Below are 15,367 nucleotides of genomic sequence, written 5' to 3' on the forward strand. Positions count from 1 at the left end.
TAAGTTACTTTAAATCTTCACCTTAGAGCCTAGAAATCTATATCTAAAATAAATTGCCAAATGTCACAGCTAATTCTGCCCAATCTCATACTTCTTAGCACTATGGTGCATTACCAAACAGTATAGGGAATTTGCAGCTTCATGTGTGAGAATTTAAGGAAAATAGACATTAAAAGTTTAACAGACCATATAAAATTTTCTTGCTTTATTCTTGAGGCATTGGTAAAACTTCTGAGTCTCTAAACACAGCCTTCCGCTAACTCACTAAGAAGAAATCTAAATCTCTGGATTGATTGAGATTTTGAATATATAACTAGTCACTAGAGTCAGTTTTTCTCTTCTCTTGGAAAGTCTTTGAAAATATAAGAGCATATAATATGAAAAAGGAACATCAGAAGCTATCTGAGGACAGGGAGCTGTCCTTTCATAGAAATGCTATCCAGAAGGGTTTTATGCTCAAGTTTAATTTCATTCATGAATTAGAATTCCCTAGTCACATCTCAGAATATCTTATCATCTCTCCTTCTTTACTTCCTCAATAAATTATTTTACTCTTGAAATCAACAAACTAAGAAAGAAATTATTCTGGCTAATCAAGAGGAGATACTTCAACAGAAATGAGAATCCCAAAGATATAGCTGTTTGATTATTCATGAAACTGCTATCCTTACAGATCTCCCCCTTTCTGATGCACCATACAAAAGGCTTTTTCCATATACCACTGTCCAAAGAGCCAGTCTCTGCTGATCAGTCTTTGCCTCCTCAATGCACTCACTGTGGCTTACCTCCTATTATGGCTCTTCCTCTCATTTTGATTCCTGATTTATCCTTACTTGCACTCTTGCCATTTAACACTTCAGACTGTTCCTTTGTTTCTCTACCTTCACCCATGCTGGTTGGTTGTCCTTTCCCATTCATGTCTTTACTCATTCCTCCTTCCTGAAATTGCTTAGAAGAGTAACCTTTAGATTGGGGTTTGGGATTCTCTTTTTGGACCTTGTTTCCCAGGGGTATGTGCTTGTAATGATGGCTCCTGCATAGCTGATTCTCTTACTGCCAAAGGGGCTTCTTTTTGGGCAAGTTGAAATATGCCCTACTTCCCTAAATCTGGACCTCTGTTGTCACTCTTTGCTGCCCTCCAGCGGCTATCAGTAGAACATAGGAATGAGAAATCAGTTCCAAGTCCTTGCTTGGTTGCCCTTTCCAAGGGAGCAGGCAGTAGTTAATGTCATGGTAGCGTACAGAACTTAGCAGCATTCACTCAGCCAGGAATCTCTGATCCTACTACTACTCTCAGGGAAATTTATCAGTGCAGGCTTTCCTATCCTTTTTCCTAAAGATGTGATCCTCTCAAAAACGCACAAGTTCCAGGATTGGGGGTTTGTATGTTCATGCTGAGTAAGTACCAGAGATATGGGAGAAACTCCCATCTTTTCAGGGTTGGCTTACTGACAGAAGTAGAGGGCGGTGCAGTGGCAACCAGGCTCTCTCAAGGCTACTCAGGTCTGTTATGATAAAGCAAGAGGGAATCAGTGACATTGTCTGTAGACTAGGGTTAACCACCTTATTTATGCCAGGCTGTCAAGTCATAGCTAAAAGTCCTTTTCTGAAAGTTTGGGTATCTGTGTACAGCATACTTGACTTTGCCCTGAGGAACTTGCCAGAAGACTGTGAAGTCACCCCAAAAAGTTGAGCAATATAGTATCAACCTAAAAAAGTAAATCTAGAGAAATGACATGCCCTTGAAGGACCAAGACTACCTGAAGAGTGATTATGGGAAGAATAGAATGTTGAAAAAGCCTACTATACAAGCATGTGCAATTATATAAGAATGTAAGTTCCAAAAAGGTATGAATTCTGTTTTTTTATTCACCACCCTATACCCCTTGCCTATAATGAATAAATATTCCCTGATTAGGGAAGTCTATATTTATATCCAAATACTTTCTCTGCCTATGTCAAAGCCTGACTACAACTTACAGGAATTTTCAGTAAATCTGTATCAGCGAGAGATCTGTGCAGGTGGTCCAAAATAGTACATCCTCTTCTAACCAAAAAATACTTTTGGGACAAATGAATGTGGATTCATTTCTGGCCTATCTTCATACATAAACCTGGCTACTATATCGATGGTACAGTTATCTTTACCAAGATAATGGCTCTATGGTTTAAATTATTCCTTCCAACTTCACTATCCACATCAATCATTGAAATAACATCGCTCAATTCCACGAGTTATCAAGCCATCTAGTTTCTGACTCTGTGCAATGACTCTGAATTTAACAGGACATTACTTCAGGTTATACAAAAAAGTCAACAGAATATTTTAACTGAGCACTTGTACAGTATTTCTACTGACAACATTACTAGTCCATATACTGGTAGAGGGTTTTCAAATAATTCTCTTCATTTTCCTCTATAATACCTCTTGTATAAAAACTTTCCTCTACTACATATCTCCTACTTTTCTTTTCCAACATTAAGATTCCTTGGTAAATGAACTATAGTATACATTTTATCTTAGCCAAAAGGCCGAGAAGCAATTGAACTATAGTATATACTAGAGTAGACTAGAGATTTTCCTCCAAACACCCAAGTTGAATTCTAGCAGTTTCAGGACCAATATTAAAAATTATATCTGGGAGATGATTTCTTATTAATTTAATGGTTGTGATGAAAAACAGAAGATTAATATCTCAGGCCTTTTGAGATGTAGACCTGTCTTACTAATAAATCAGCCTCTTATGAAGTCTCCTAGTTAACTGGTAGTTTAGAATGGTTACACGAAATATTTGAAAGAAATGCAACGGACTAACAATTTGTTATGTGCTCTAACAGACAAGATCAGTTTTTGGTATAAATGGGTTTTCTACTGAGGATTACATTAAAGGATTATTAAGCAAAGTTAAGATTTTTCTATTTAAGTCACAGTAGTATAGGAATCAGGTAAAGGGAAATGTTCCTCTTAGAGACAACATAATATTTATAATTACAATAAGTGAGCAAGTTGATTAATTTTACTGAACAGCATCAAGATGAAATAGGAGAGGAAGTTTGACATGGATTTTGGGGTTGTTCTCAGGTTTCTCTAACTGATTTTAACTAATTGGGGTTGCTGCTTCTACCTCTGTACCTCTGACAGAAATAACAGAATTTTTTCAATATCCCAAAAGAAATATACATTTACTTCTCTTAGGCCCTACAGTTGTTTTGAAAGTAGGTTAGGCATCTGCAATGGAAATGCACTGTGTTTACTTTAGACTGTAGGTTACAAATTGGGGACTAACTGGCCTTGGGGGAATATCAACAGCTCAATCTATAAAAAGCCCTAGATATCTTGGGATGGCTTACTGTATGAGTCGTTACCAACAAGCTCCATTCAGCACATGTGATGCAATGCCACAACCTAGTTCATTCAGCTTTATAAAAACTTATGTATATCGGAAGTAATTGTTGGAGTAAAGAGAGCAGAAGATAATGTAGTATTAATACAGAAAAGAATACTCCCAAACTTTTTCCTGCTTTTCAAACATGCCATAAATTAAATAATATAAATAATTATTTGGATAAATTAAGATGTTCCAACAATGAATGCAAATAACAGAAATGTGAAAATGTTTCAGGGTAGCCCACAATAAGCAGCATTCAATGAAGAGAAGGATAAACAGGTCACCTAAAAAAAGTGGTGGCAAGGAGACAAAACAGTAGAAAATATGGAATAAATAAGAGAAATTAGGAAATAGTGGTTTCAAAGAGGACAGTCTAGATCCTAGTGAAAGCCACTCTTCCACACATTTTAAAAAAACAACTTAAATCTGCTATTTTTCTATACTTGAAATAATTTACTCATTAATGCCTAATTTTCAGTTCAACTGTAGACATTTTAAATATTTCATAACTATTTATGCTCACAAAAGTTTCTTCACTTTATGGCCTCTTTTTGCACTTATAGATACAATCTCGCTCCTGAGAAGAATATGTATTCTAATGTTGTGGGGTGGAACACTCTGCAGACATCTATTAAGTTCATTTGTTCAAAAGTTTGATTCAATTCTGATATTTCATTGTTGATTTTTGTCTCATTGATCTTTGTATTTGTGACATTGGGGTATTGAGGGCCCCCATTATAATTGTATTAGTATTTATTTGATTTTTCATGGTTAATATTTGTTTTATATAGTTGTGTGCACTGCTATTTGTTGCATATATATTTATGATTGTTATCTCTTTCAAAGTAGTGACCTTCTTTGTCTCTCTTAAATAGTCTTGGCTTGAGGTCCACTTTGTCTGCAAATAGAAAAGCTGCTGGTGCTTTTCTCCAGGTTCTATTGCATGAAATACTGTTTTCCATTTTTTGGCTTTCAGTCTATGACTTTCTTTTTAAATTAAATGTGTTTCTTGTATGCAGCATATTGTTGGACCTTGCTTCTTGAACCATTTTGTCAGTCTGTTTCTTCTGATTGGTGAATTGAGACCATTAACATTTATGGTTATAACTGATATATACTGACTTATCTCTGTCCTCTTATTTTCCTGTTGTTGGCTCCCTTCTTTCCTTCTCCTGATTTGCATTATTTATATGTAAATCTTATGCATGAGCTAAATTATATGTGGGAATTTACTGCCCCATGTTTTGAATTTTGGCTGAACTTGTCACTAGCTCTAGGGTATAAAATGTAGCATAAGTAATGGTTTCCTACTTTCAACTGTAGGCCTCAAGGGCTTTGCACACTTCCTCTTGTTCTCTTGGAACTCTGCCTAGATTCCTGTGAATAAGCCTGGATTAGGCTGCAGGTAGATGAGACATCACATGGAACACAGAAGGGTTGGCCTAACTAAGGCATACTATTGCCAGCCAGTCCTCTATCAATCTAGCAGCTGATCTCAAAGTATGAGTGAACACAGTTGAACCTATCCAAAATTGGTGTGCTATAGAAACTTAAGCTTAAGAAATGGTTCTTATTTTAAACTAACATGTTGTGAGGTGACTTATTATGCAGCAAAAGCTGCTGAAATATACACAATGGCTTTATCTCTTAATGTAATATTTATCATAGTGTGTCTTCTACTAGAAGCAAACATTTGATTTTTAATTATTTACTCTTGGAGGGGCAGAAATTATGTTATGCTATACATTATATTCATTTGTGTTTATCCATAGCACTTTTACTGTGCTTTGTACATTGTAGGCACTCAGAGTTTAATGAAATAAACTGAAATAAAAATCAAATTCTGGTGCTCATCAGCAAATAAGGTTTAACCACAGAACTTGTTAAAGAATATAAAACTCAGAAATTATTGTTGGACTTTTATAATTCCCCACTATGAATCACTAAATGTTAGCAATGATTAGTACTTGGAATATACATATCACTTCAAGGTGAGGCTGTAATTAAATTAAATGAGGCTGTAATTTGTTCTTCTTAAACTTTATCATTAATTCAAATTTGGATTTCAATAAAAATATACACATATTTGATATGTGCCTATAAAACTATTGCAATCCTACAGAAAATGTTAAATGAGATTTTGATTTATATCATCTAATCATGTGATAAATAACAGGTTTTTAAACCCAGAAATGAAACAAATGAGATATGTATATTAATATACTTTAACTTTGAAGTGCTATACAAATGTAAAATATCATGAAAGCTTGTATATTAAAAATGTCATTTCACTTTTCCCCTTAAGAGTATGAAAGCAAAAAATAAAACAGGTGAAAAAAATGAACAGTGCTGCTATTCACACTTAATTCACTTTCTAATGAAAGTTTAGTTTTTAAATGACATTCTGCTATTATATGCAGAGATGATTTCATCAAATATGTCACATTTGAATATTTTGAAAATTATCATTGAATTGATAGTGCCTGAAACTCTAATGCAAGATAAGATGAAAGCATAATTAAAATGACTATACCGATAAACCAGTGAGAAAAATATACCTAACGCCACAGAAAGCATATCGTTGCAGCACTGCAATGAGGCAAGGCCCCTTCCTGCATAAGCAAATATCATATATACTCCCTTCAATAAACTTCTTTCTGTATGTTTTTTGTTCCCATCTAATACATTTATCAATGACTTATAAAAGGCATACTGATTAAATCAGTTATTATAAGCTAGGCAATAAAATAAGAACCTAAAAAGTAGATAGGCATGCCATTCTAGAATGATGAAATAATGTATCTGAAAGAAAAATATGGGCCAAAGATAGTAGTCTTTGAGTGGCCCATGAAATCAACCAGATAAGGAGTAGATGAAGAATGGGTAACAAAGTTACACATAAAACTGACTCAATTTCTAACAAATAGGAAGTGCTATAAATCAGGAATAGAAAGTCTACCCCACAACTAAGGATGCAATAATAAAATACAGAGTCCAAGAGACAAAATTAAGTGAGACAGATTTTTAAGAAATATTTTTCAAACAATCATATTTTCCTCAGAGAAATTTGCTGGTTTGGGGCAATGAGTCTTTTTTCATGGATGATATTAAAGCATAGGTCTGGTGCTGTGCAGAGAATCAAGAAACAAGCCAAAGATAATATTGTGTGCTTTTTAATATTAGCCTCCACCTCAAAATTTTAAAATTCTATTTTAGTATTCTGAAGACTATATGCAAAAGGGCACTTAATCATGCCTCATTTGATGTCAAGATATCACCTCTAGAAACACACTCCCAGGCTATTTGTAGTTTCAACATGTCTATAGTTCAGAAATCTTCTTTAAAAGAATGCCCACTGAGAATGACTAAGATGAATTGCAAAAAGACAGGATGTGACAGGATCATTTTTCTCACAGTGATTCAACCTACCTGAGACCTGTTATACAGCCCTCATGCTACTTAATAGTAAAAGACATAAGTAGATTTTCAGGGATAGATTCAATAGGAAGAGGCACAGTCTTTCACAGTCAATAAAATTATGGGCTGTTGGTTTCTACAACTAAAACATCACAAAAGAAATTCTAGAGACAGAAACGTACTAGAAAACAGGAACTTAAGCATAAATGACACTGTTGCTCATCAAGAGCCCACAAATAATGGAGCATTCATCCCCAGCTCAGATCCACTTTATTTTGACTGTGCTTTTTAACTTATGCCCTTAGTTAACACTTTCCATAGGGAGCTAAACCACAAACTAGCAACAATAACCACAGTTCTTACTTCTCATGAATAGTGAGGAAAAATTTTTTCTTGTAAATGTTTCTTTCATGAAATTCAAATTCCAAGAAGTCAATTTGCTTAGACGTTTCTAAGAAGAACCTAGGAGAGATACAACATAATACAACCCCACAAAACCCTAAATCAAAAATCCCAATCTTACATCAGCCAAAGAGTTAAAACTCGAGTGTATATGTTGAATTGTGGAATCACAGATCTTCAGTATGGGAAGAGATAGCTCCATTTATGATCACTCTGGGAAACCCTTTATGTGTAAGAGAATGCCCACTCTGGCCCCCAAATATTAAGTTGACACACGTTTCTAAGATGCGGCCTGAATCCTCAAATTTGGTAGGTCTATACACACAATTTTCTTTTCTGCTTAACAGGGCTTTCCAGTATTGTCATCAGATGACAGATTACACCAGCCATCCACAAGGATTCAGAGGTAGCTCAGGCCATCCATTATGGGTTAAAAGCTGTTCCAGCATGAATCAAGTCACAGTGGTAAGGAGACTACCGATACAAGGGATCCTACAGCTTTAAGAAATACCCTCGGCATCTACAAGTTTTCAGAATGCAAACTATGTCAGCTCTGAAAACAAGAGGCACTGCATCATTATGGCAGGAGAAACAAAGACAGCCCCCCTTTTAAAATAGACAAAAAAAGATTGTTTAATAGGAGAGAAGCATCAGTCATTGATTCTTACTTCATTCACACTTTCTATCCAACCCCATCCATCTTCAGAGTGAAGAGATGACAGAGCCCAGTTAACTCTCTCCCTTCTTTGGGCCCCACCCTTTCTGCTCCACTATATCCAAACTGCTAAGGCCTATCAACCTACAATATTTCAATCAATAAGAAACAGTGCTATAGAATGACTCTATGTAATGGGCTTGCCAAGCTCAGGTATGCCTAAGTACCAGTTTTTATCACATTACTTCAGTAGCACTGCCCTTCAGGTTAGCATGACTCATCTTTGCTAATCATCTTCAAAATGACCACTTAGTCACTTGTGGCTGACCACTTTCTACAAAGGAAGCAATGGGAAGACTTAAGGCAGCAGAAAAAAGACAAAGAACCAAACCAATAATCCAGAAAGTAAAATATTTCATTTTTCTTCAATGCTGCTGGCCATATTATCAGCAAACAAAAGTTCTCCAAGCAGGCGATCTCTGCATCAGTGCACCTGCTTAGTTTTGGCTTGATGAGTTATCTTTTTGCTGTGTCTGCAGAAGCCAACTACAACACAATGAGTCACATCACTTGAGGGTCACTTGAGTCCCTCTACTCCCTGGGTCCCTCCTCCCACCCCCTGCCTTCACTTCTGCCCACAAAACCTTTAACTCCACCATAACTAAGGATCTCAGATAGCTAAATAAAAGAGGTGGCCTCAAACACAGGGAAAAACCCTTAGGTCTCCAGTGTGAATCGCCAACGCCAATCCCTCTCCCCTCCCCTTTTCCTTAAGACCTGATGGTCTTCAGTCACACATCTTAAAAGAAAAACAAAAAACAAAAACACAAAGACTTACTTGTCTCAAGTCGATGAAGGCCAACTGCAGCGTGTCCTCCTGGAACCCAGGCACCGGGCCGGATCTGGCAAACTCTGTGGGAAAGAAAAGAGGATAAAAAGCGCCTTTAACTAACCATGGACAGGGAGATTGGCAGACGGATGACAGGGAAGACAAGAGAGGCTGGGGGAGAGGAGGACCAAGCTTCTTAGGAGTCATGTCTCTCTCCCTTCAGCTTCTTTGTTTGCCCTTCAAAATTCGTGTCATCAAAACACCATTAATTCCAGCATCCTGACAGCAAGGAAACTGTACTAATTCGACCTGAAATTTATTCCCATGAGCTGCGCTGGGCTTCAGAGTATTTGTTTTGTGAATGGACAAACAACTTGCAAAGGAGGAGGGAGTGGGGGAGAGAAAAAAGTTTTTTCTCTCAACACAATAAAATCTTCAGCTGTGAAACTCTTTTCAGTTCTAAAAGCTATTTATATTTTAGATTGCAGAAGGAATTTTCTAATTTCACGCTTGTCACCTCATTCCCCAAGCATTTATCAAAAAATATTTCCTGCCACATCATTAATTATTCCTCACTGATTATTTGTATTATCTCATGAGTGCACGCACGCACACACACACACACACACACACACACACACACACACACTCAACAGCCACGGCTGTTCCAATCCAGTCCTTGGCTTTTGAGCAAAGGAGTATTTGCCGATATGAAAATGCCCATATGAATGAATTTCACTGCAAAACTTAAAGGGATATTTGTACATGTCTGACCTTCTAGTGTATTCTCTATCCCTGACTTATTTTCATTCTTTCAAAATTCATTCTTCTCTTCCTTCTACTCTCTTTCTTCTCTTAGATCAGAGACATGAAAGCTATTTGCAATTTGCAGTAGCGCCTTAGGTACAAGCTCAGTTTATGACTTTGGCTTCCAAGTCATTAACAAGAAGATAACTGAACAGGGCTACAGGGACAAATACTAAAAGCAGTTAAGAATGTCAGATTTTATTGTCCCTGAGCCCTGCTTATTATGAAATCAAAAGGTCTTACATTCCGCATACATATACATACATGCATACAGACCAAATTCCAAAACTGAACTATTACTATGTGTTCATTTTTGTCTTGAAGCCAAAGTGTGAAAGGTATTTAATATTAATCTCTGTATCTAAAAAGCAACCCATGTCTGTTCAAAGTAAATATAAAAAGGAGCATTTTCCTTTTAAATAATTTCCCCCAGCATGAAATTTAAAGAACTATATATTTCATATCATTTTTTCTTTTGAAATGAAATACATAAAGATATTTACACATACCTGGAAAATTACTTTCAATTACTGGAAAATAAAAATGATGATTTGTCATCAATTATTAGAATTTCTGTATAGGAATATTTTTTATCTGGAGTTTCTTAGACATAACAGGTTTTCATAAAATCTTTACCACACTTTCAAAAATAATGCTACCAAATTAATTGTAGGATTATGAGACTACTATGTGAAATGTAAAGCAACTTATTAAATTAATTTAAATATAGCAGAAATGCATTACATGACTATATAAATATTAGTATTATAAATAATTCAAATAAAAAAGCTTAGAATTGGAATTAGATAAACTCTTCCCATGATTAGTTATAGAAAAGTTCATATTTGAGAGGAAAATTCAAATGGCACTCATAAATTAATTCTATCATGCATGCAGCTTAAGTTTTAAAAGACTAAAGCTCTTTGAATTACAGCTACAGTCACTCTTTTTGACAGCCTTGTTAGGTAGTCAATTTAATAAGATTCCTATATTTGATGGTTTATTCCAAGACTGACAGATTATCACTATTGATAATACATTTTTTACTCTATGTTGTATCATTTAAAGCATTTACAGTCCTCTGGGACAGTAGGAACCCTACTTGTAACTACTATGAAGATATTCTGCTGTCCCACTTCTATCTGACACCACAGAATTGCCCTATGATACACAGTTTCAGTGTTTTCGAGCTGGCTGCACATTCTTGAATCTCTTTATTGGGCATGCTCCCTGGGACTAACAGATGAAGCTAATGAGACCACTCAGGAATCTGGATGCAATGCATATTTAGTTATCAGAGTTACTTTATAGACCTCATTTTTATGACACACTGAATCTTCTAGGTTCCCAAAGGATATAGTGGCCTTTGATTTACCCTTTTATAAATCAGAGACCAAAAAAAAAAAAAAAACCCCAAAACGACAATTATACCAGGTATGACCAGGTGAAGAGATTAATTTTATTACAAAAATGTCTAACTACTGAATATTCAACTTTATATCTTTTCACTGCTTTATGTATATAATTTGTATTTTCTTCTATAGTCAGTTAATTCCTTGGGGATAAAGATAATTTCATAAAACATACCAAGTATTCAAAATAGTAAGTGTTAACAAATATTATGTTTAATAAGTTACATAAATAGTAAGATTCATTAACTGAATATACTTGTTACTGCTAATGAAAATTTCTGGATTGCTATGGATAAGGGACTCTTAATTTGAGTATCAATCAGAGGTCTTCTGGAATTGACGAGCTCCTTAAAATTACATGAACATGATTTTAAGAAGATAAATTTTGGGAGTTATATCAATCAGTTCCAGTTAATAGTTTTCTAGGTTTACATAAAATAAATTAAATTTCCTTATGCTTCAATATCTTTAATGCAAAATTTAGGATAATAAAAGAGCATTACTTATAGTGTAGTGATAAGGATTAAATGAAATAACACATGTAAAGCTGTTGGCAGAATGCCTGACATATTATAACTGATTATCATTACAATTAGGCTCTTTTGTCTGAATATACATTTCTCTGCAAAGAAGATTCATAGCTTTTACTGAATTCTCAGAGGCCTGGTGACCTACAAAAGATTAACAAATACTGTTCCATATTTAGGACAAAACAGAAATTTAGCTGCCATTCAGTGATAATTTAGTGGTTATGCAAATATATTTTATAGGCAAATATTTAATTGCTTTATTTACAGGAAGTTTATATGACTAATTACTACTCTATTAGCTATAGCATAATAATTTTCATTTACATTCTAAAAATTTCAATAAATGGTGGCACTGGGCCCTACACAGAACAGGCTTCTTTTTTTTTGGTATCAGGGGTCAAACTTGGGACCTTGTGCTTGCAAGGCAGGCAGTGGAACCACTGAGCTAAATCCCCAGCCCTAAAATTTCAATAAATGAATAAAATAAAACTGTAATTTCATGACTCAATATACTCTCAAAAATATGATTGTCCTGTTGGAGTCAACTTTTTCTAATATATGAAGAGTTAATATCATGAGAAAGTGAGTATTTTAAAAATAAATGAAAACTCATACATAGCCTGATTTCAGCTATATAAAATATAATATGCATAATATTAATCGACTGTTATAGAAAGGGAGATTATAAAAAGGCTTTTTCTTCTTTATATTTCATAAGTTGTCAAAATTAATATAAATCATTTTTATAACCTAAGAAAAGGAAATAGAACATACATGTGCATGCACATACATTATGTAGCAGTACTAAATTAGTACTTTAGTGACAAGAGATACAGTTTGTTCAAGATATGACATTATAGCCAACTAGGACTGGTCTACAAACCCTAATTCCCAGATACAAAAAGAGGAAAACTACACATGGAAGGGGGACAAGAAGCTTCTAGTCTGCTGTAATGTGCTGATGGATATAAAAATTGATTATATGTATACAAAACAAGACTCCCTTAATAGTCATCAATGAAAACTTTCCTTCTTTTGGCATCGTATGAAGGGTTAATGCATGCAAATGTGGATAAGTAGAACTAATGGATACATGGAAGGTAACAGATTTGCAGTAGTCGCCCGACTCAGCACAAAGAAGCTTAGATTTCTGCCGTGTGACCTCAGCATCAGCAAGGAAGTCAAGGTGCTTAACATGTAACACAAACCAAAGTCTTTACTTGATCAACCCCTGATTCTTGGGCACTGGGTCAAAATTCAGGTGACAGTGGCAAGGTGACTTCCTCTTAGAAGAAAGGTTAAGGTTAGGATGGCTGCTGATTAGCATAAGCCTATCCTCCAGGCAGCTTGGCTCTCCCCAGCATCTTTATCCTGTCCTATGCAATCATGGTAGTGACTCACAGTCTAACTTGGTACCAGTGCCTGACTCCAAGTTCCAATTTGCAAACGTGAAATACCTTTCATGAGAAAACTGCCAACTCATTGACATTTGTCAAGAAAATGTTTTGATTTAAAAAATTAAAAGGAGATATACAAAATTACAGGAAGGGAGGAGAGGGTGAAGGGAGGGCAGGGTTAAGGGGAAAAAATGAGAACCAAGACCGGTTGTGTAAAGGTACAAGATCTCAATGATGAATGTAACTGTACTGTACACCTAAAATGTACCAATAAACTCAATGAGGAAAAAAAAATTAATTTGTCATTACAAGTGGAGAAAAAAGTTTTTTAGATTTTTATCTAGTATACATGACTATGTAATAAAAAACAGAATACTAAAGTAAAATTAAATGGAACAGTTAGAGTTAGAAGGGGCTTTGAGAAGTCAAAATGACTGCATTAGTCTGTAACATGTGTATCTAGAGAGGACATTGTAAAATTGATCAAAAGCAAACTCTAAAAAGCAGAATACAAAACTAATTCTTCCACATTTTTCCAAATTGCCTAAAGAAAAAGAACAGTTTCAAAGGAAATTCTACATTGCTCAACATGTAAAATGTATTTCTGAAAAGCAAAACTTGTACAGTGTCTGGGAAATAGGTGAAATAATAATTGGGGGAGAACAACATAATTTATTCAAATAAGAAGAAAGTGAAAAGATGATCTACAAAACAGTAACAAGATGTCCCTAGATAACATTAATATACTATTACTTCCAGTGAAGTGCTAGTTCTGACAATGAACAAGATAGAGCTTACTGAATGGATCACAAATTTGGTCTAGGCCTAACTACCAGAAAAGCAAGACTACTTGGTACCCCAGAGCCTAAAGTATACCAAATGCTTGTTTATATCTTAAGATCACATCAGGTCACATGTGTTTTTTGTAGAATTGAAAAAATAAGAGCTGTTGTTGCTGTATTAACATGATGGTTTCCTGGTATCTGGCTCCCTGGAGCAACAGATAAAAGGTGTGGGAGACTAGGAAGCATGGCTCTGGGGAAGCTAAAGCCTTCTTGCATCACTTCACAGTGGCTCCAATAAGCTAATTACAGAGAGGAGTTGATGGATTCCACAGGGAATCACTCCAGGCCCTACTAGTCAGAGAAAGGTCTGCCAAAACAGAAGGAACTAAGAATCAAGAACAATTTCAAGGAGATAGAAAAAGAGGGAGAGCCAGGTGTGGTGGTGGCACATGCCTGTGATCTCAGCACTCTAGAGTCTAAGGTAGGAGGACTGTGAGTTCAAGGCCAGCATAAATAACATAGCAAGGCCCTGTTTTTTTTTTTTTTTTAAAGGTGTTCTTCTGTTGGGTTTCTGGGATCTTGATTATTATATGTCTAGGTGTAGATTTTTTTTTTATTGCAGCTCGTTGGGGTCCTATATGGCTCAGTTATCTGAATGTCAAATTCTTCCCGTTTGGGAAGTTTTCTGTCATTAATTCTGCAAACAGCTTTTTTAAGTCATTTATATTTTCTCCTGCTACTTCATGGATTCCTATCAGTCTTATGTTATTCTTCTTTGCATCATCTAGGAGTTGTTGGATTGATTTCTCATGATCTCTTACTGTTTTTAAGAGACCTCTCTTTTCATGGTCACTGACTGCAATCTTATCTTCTATATATCTGAGAGTCTATCTTCGCATTCTTTTATTCTGTTGCGCACACTTTCAATAGAGTGTTTAATCTCCTGGATATCTGTTTGAATCTGTTTTATGGATTCCATTTCTTTCCTATGTTGGGCATTTATTTTTTCCCTGTCTTTCTTATGCTGGGCCTTCATGGATTCTATCATGGTCCTGAGCTCAATATACTACAAGCAGTAAGAGAAAAGAATCAAATCACATACAAAGGAAAGCCCATCAGAATCACAGCAGACTTTTCAACACAAACCCTTGGGGCAAGGAAAGCCTGGAAGAAGATATTTCAAGTACTAAAAGAGAACAACCTCCAACTTAGACTGATGTATCCAGCAAAACTCTCTTTCAAAATAGAGGGGGAAATAAGACACTTCCACGACAAAGAACACCTGAGAAACTACATGAATATCAAACCAGCACTACAAGCAATTCTAAACAAGATCCTAGAAAAAGACAATGAAGGCAACAACACTATGAGGCCCAACAGAGCCAATCAAATAGGCAAGGCAAGAAATTAAAAGGAGACGGTGAAAAAGTAAAAAGAGTCAACAAAAGGCCAATAACATGTCAATAATAAGTCAGTACATATCAGTTATAACAAGCAATGTCAATGGCCTCAACTCACCAATCAAGAGAAATAGACTGGCAAAATGGAATAAGAAGCAAAATCCAATAATATGTTGTATACAAGAAACATACCTAGTGCAAAAAGAAGCCCATAGACTGAAAGTGAAAAGATAGAAAACAATTCTCCATGTGACAGGAGCCCAGAAAAAAACAGGGGTAGCAATCTTATTTGCAGACAAAGTAAATTTCAAACCAAAACTGAATCTAGTATTATTGATGTAGGA

The 15,367-nt window shown here is 35.5% G+C and overlaps 1 protein-coding gene across 4 annotated transcripts in view; it reads right to left on the reverse strand.

Moving 5' to 3' along the window:
* The window catches only part of Exoc6b (exocyst complex component 6B), a 564,580-nt gene that overhangs the window by 129,847 nt on the left and 419,366 nt on the right, over positions 1–15,367 (reverse strand). For all 4 annotated transcript variants that reach the window (XM_010609609.3, XM_010609607.3, XM_010609608.3 and 1 more), the window contains one exon: positions 8,702–8,775. In XM_010609609.3, coding sequence (XP_010607911.1) covers positions 8,702–8,775 — 74 coding nt within the window. The remainder of the gene's footprint in view (positions 1–8,701; positions 8,776–15,367) is intronic.

This window comes from Fukomys damarensis, unplaced genomic scaffold, assembly GCF_012274545.1.
Source record: "Fukomys damarensis isolate Sample0158 unplaced genomic scaffold, DMR_v1.0_HiC HiC_scaffold_2, whole genome shotgun sequence".
NCBI classification, from domain to species: Eukaryota; Metazoa; Chordata; class Mammalia; order Rodentia; family Bathyergidae; genus Fukomys; species Fukomys damarensis.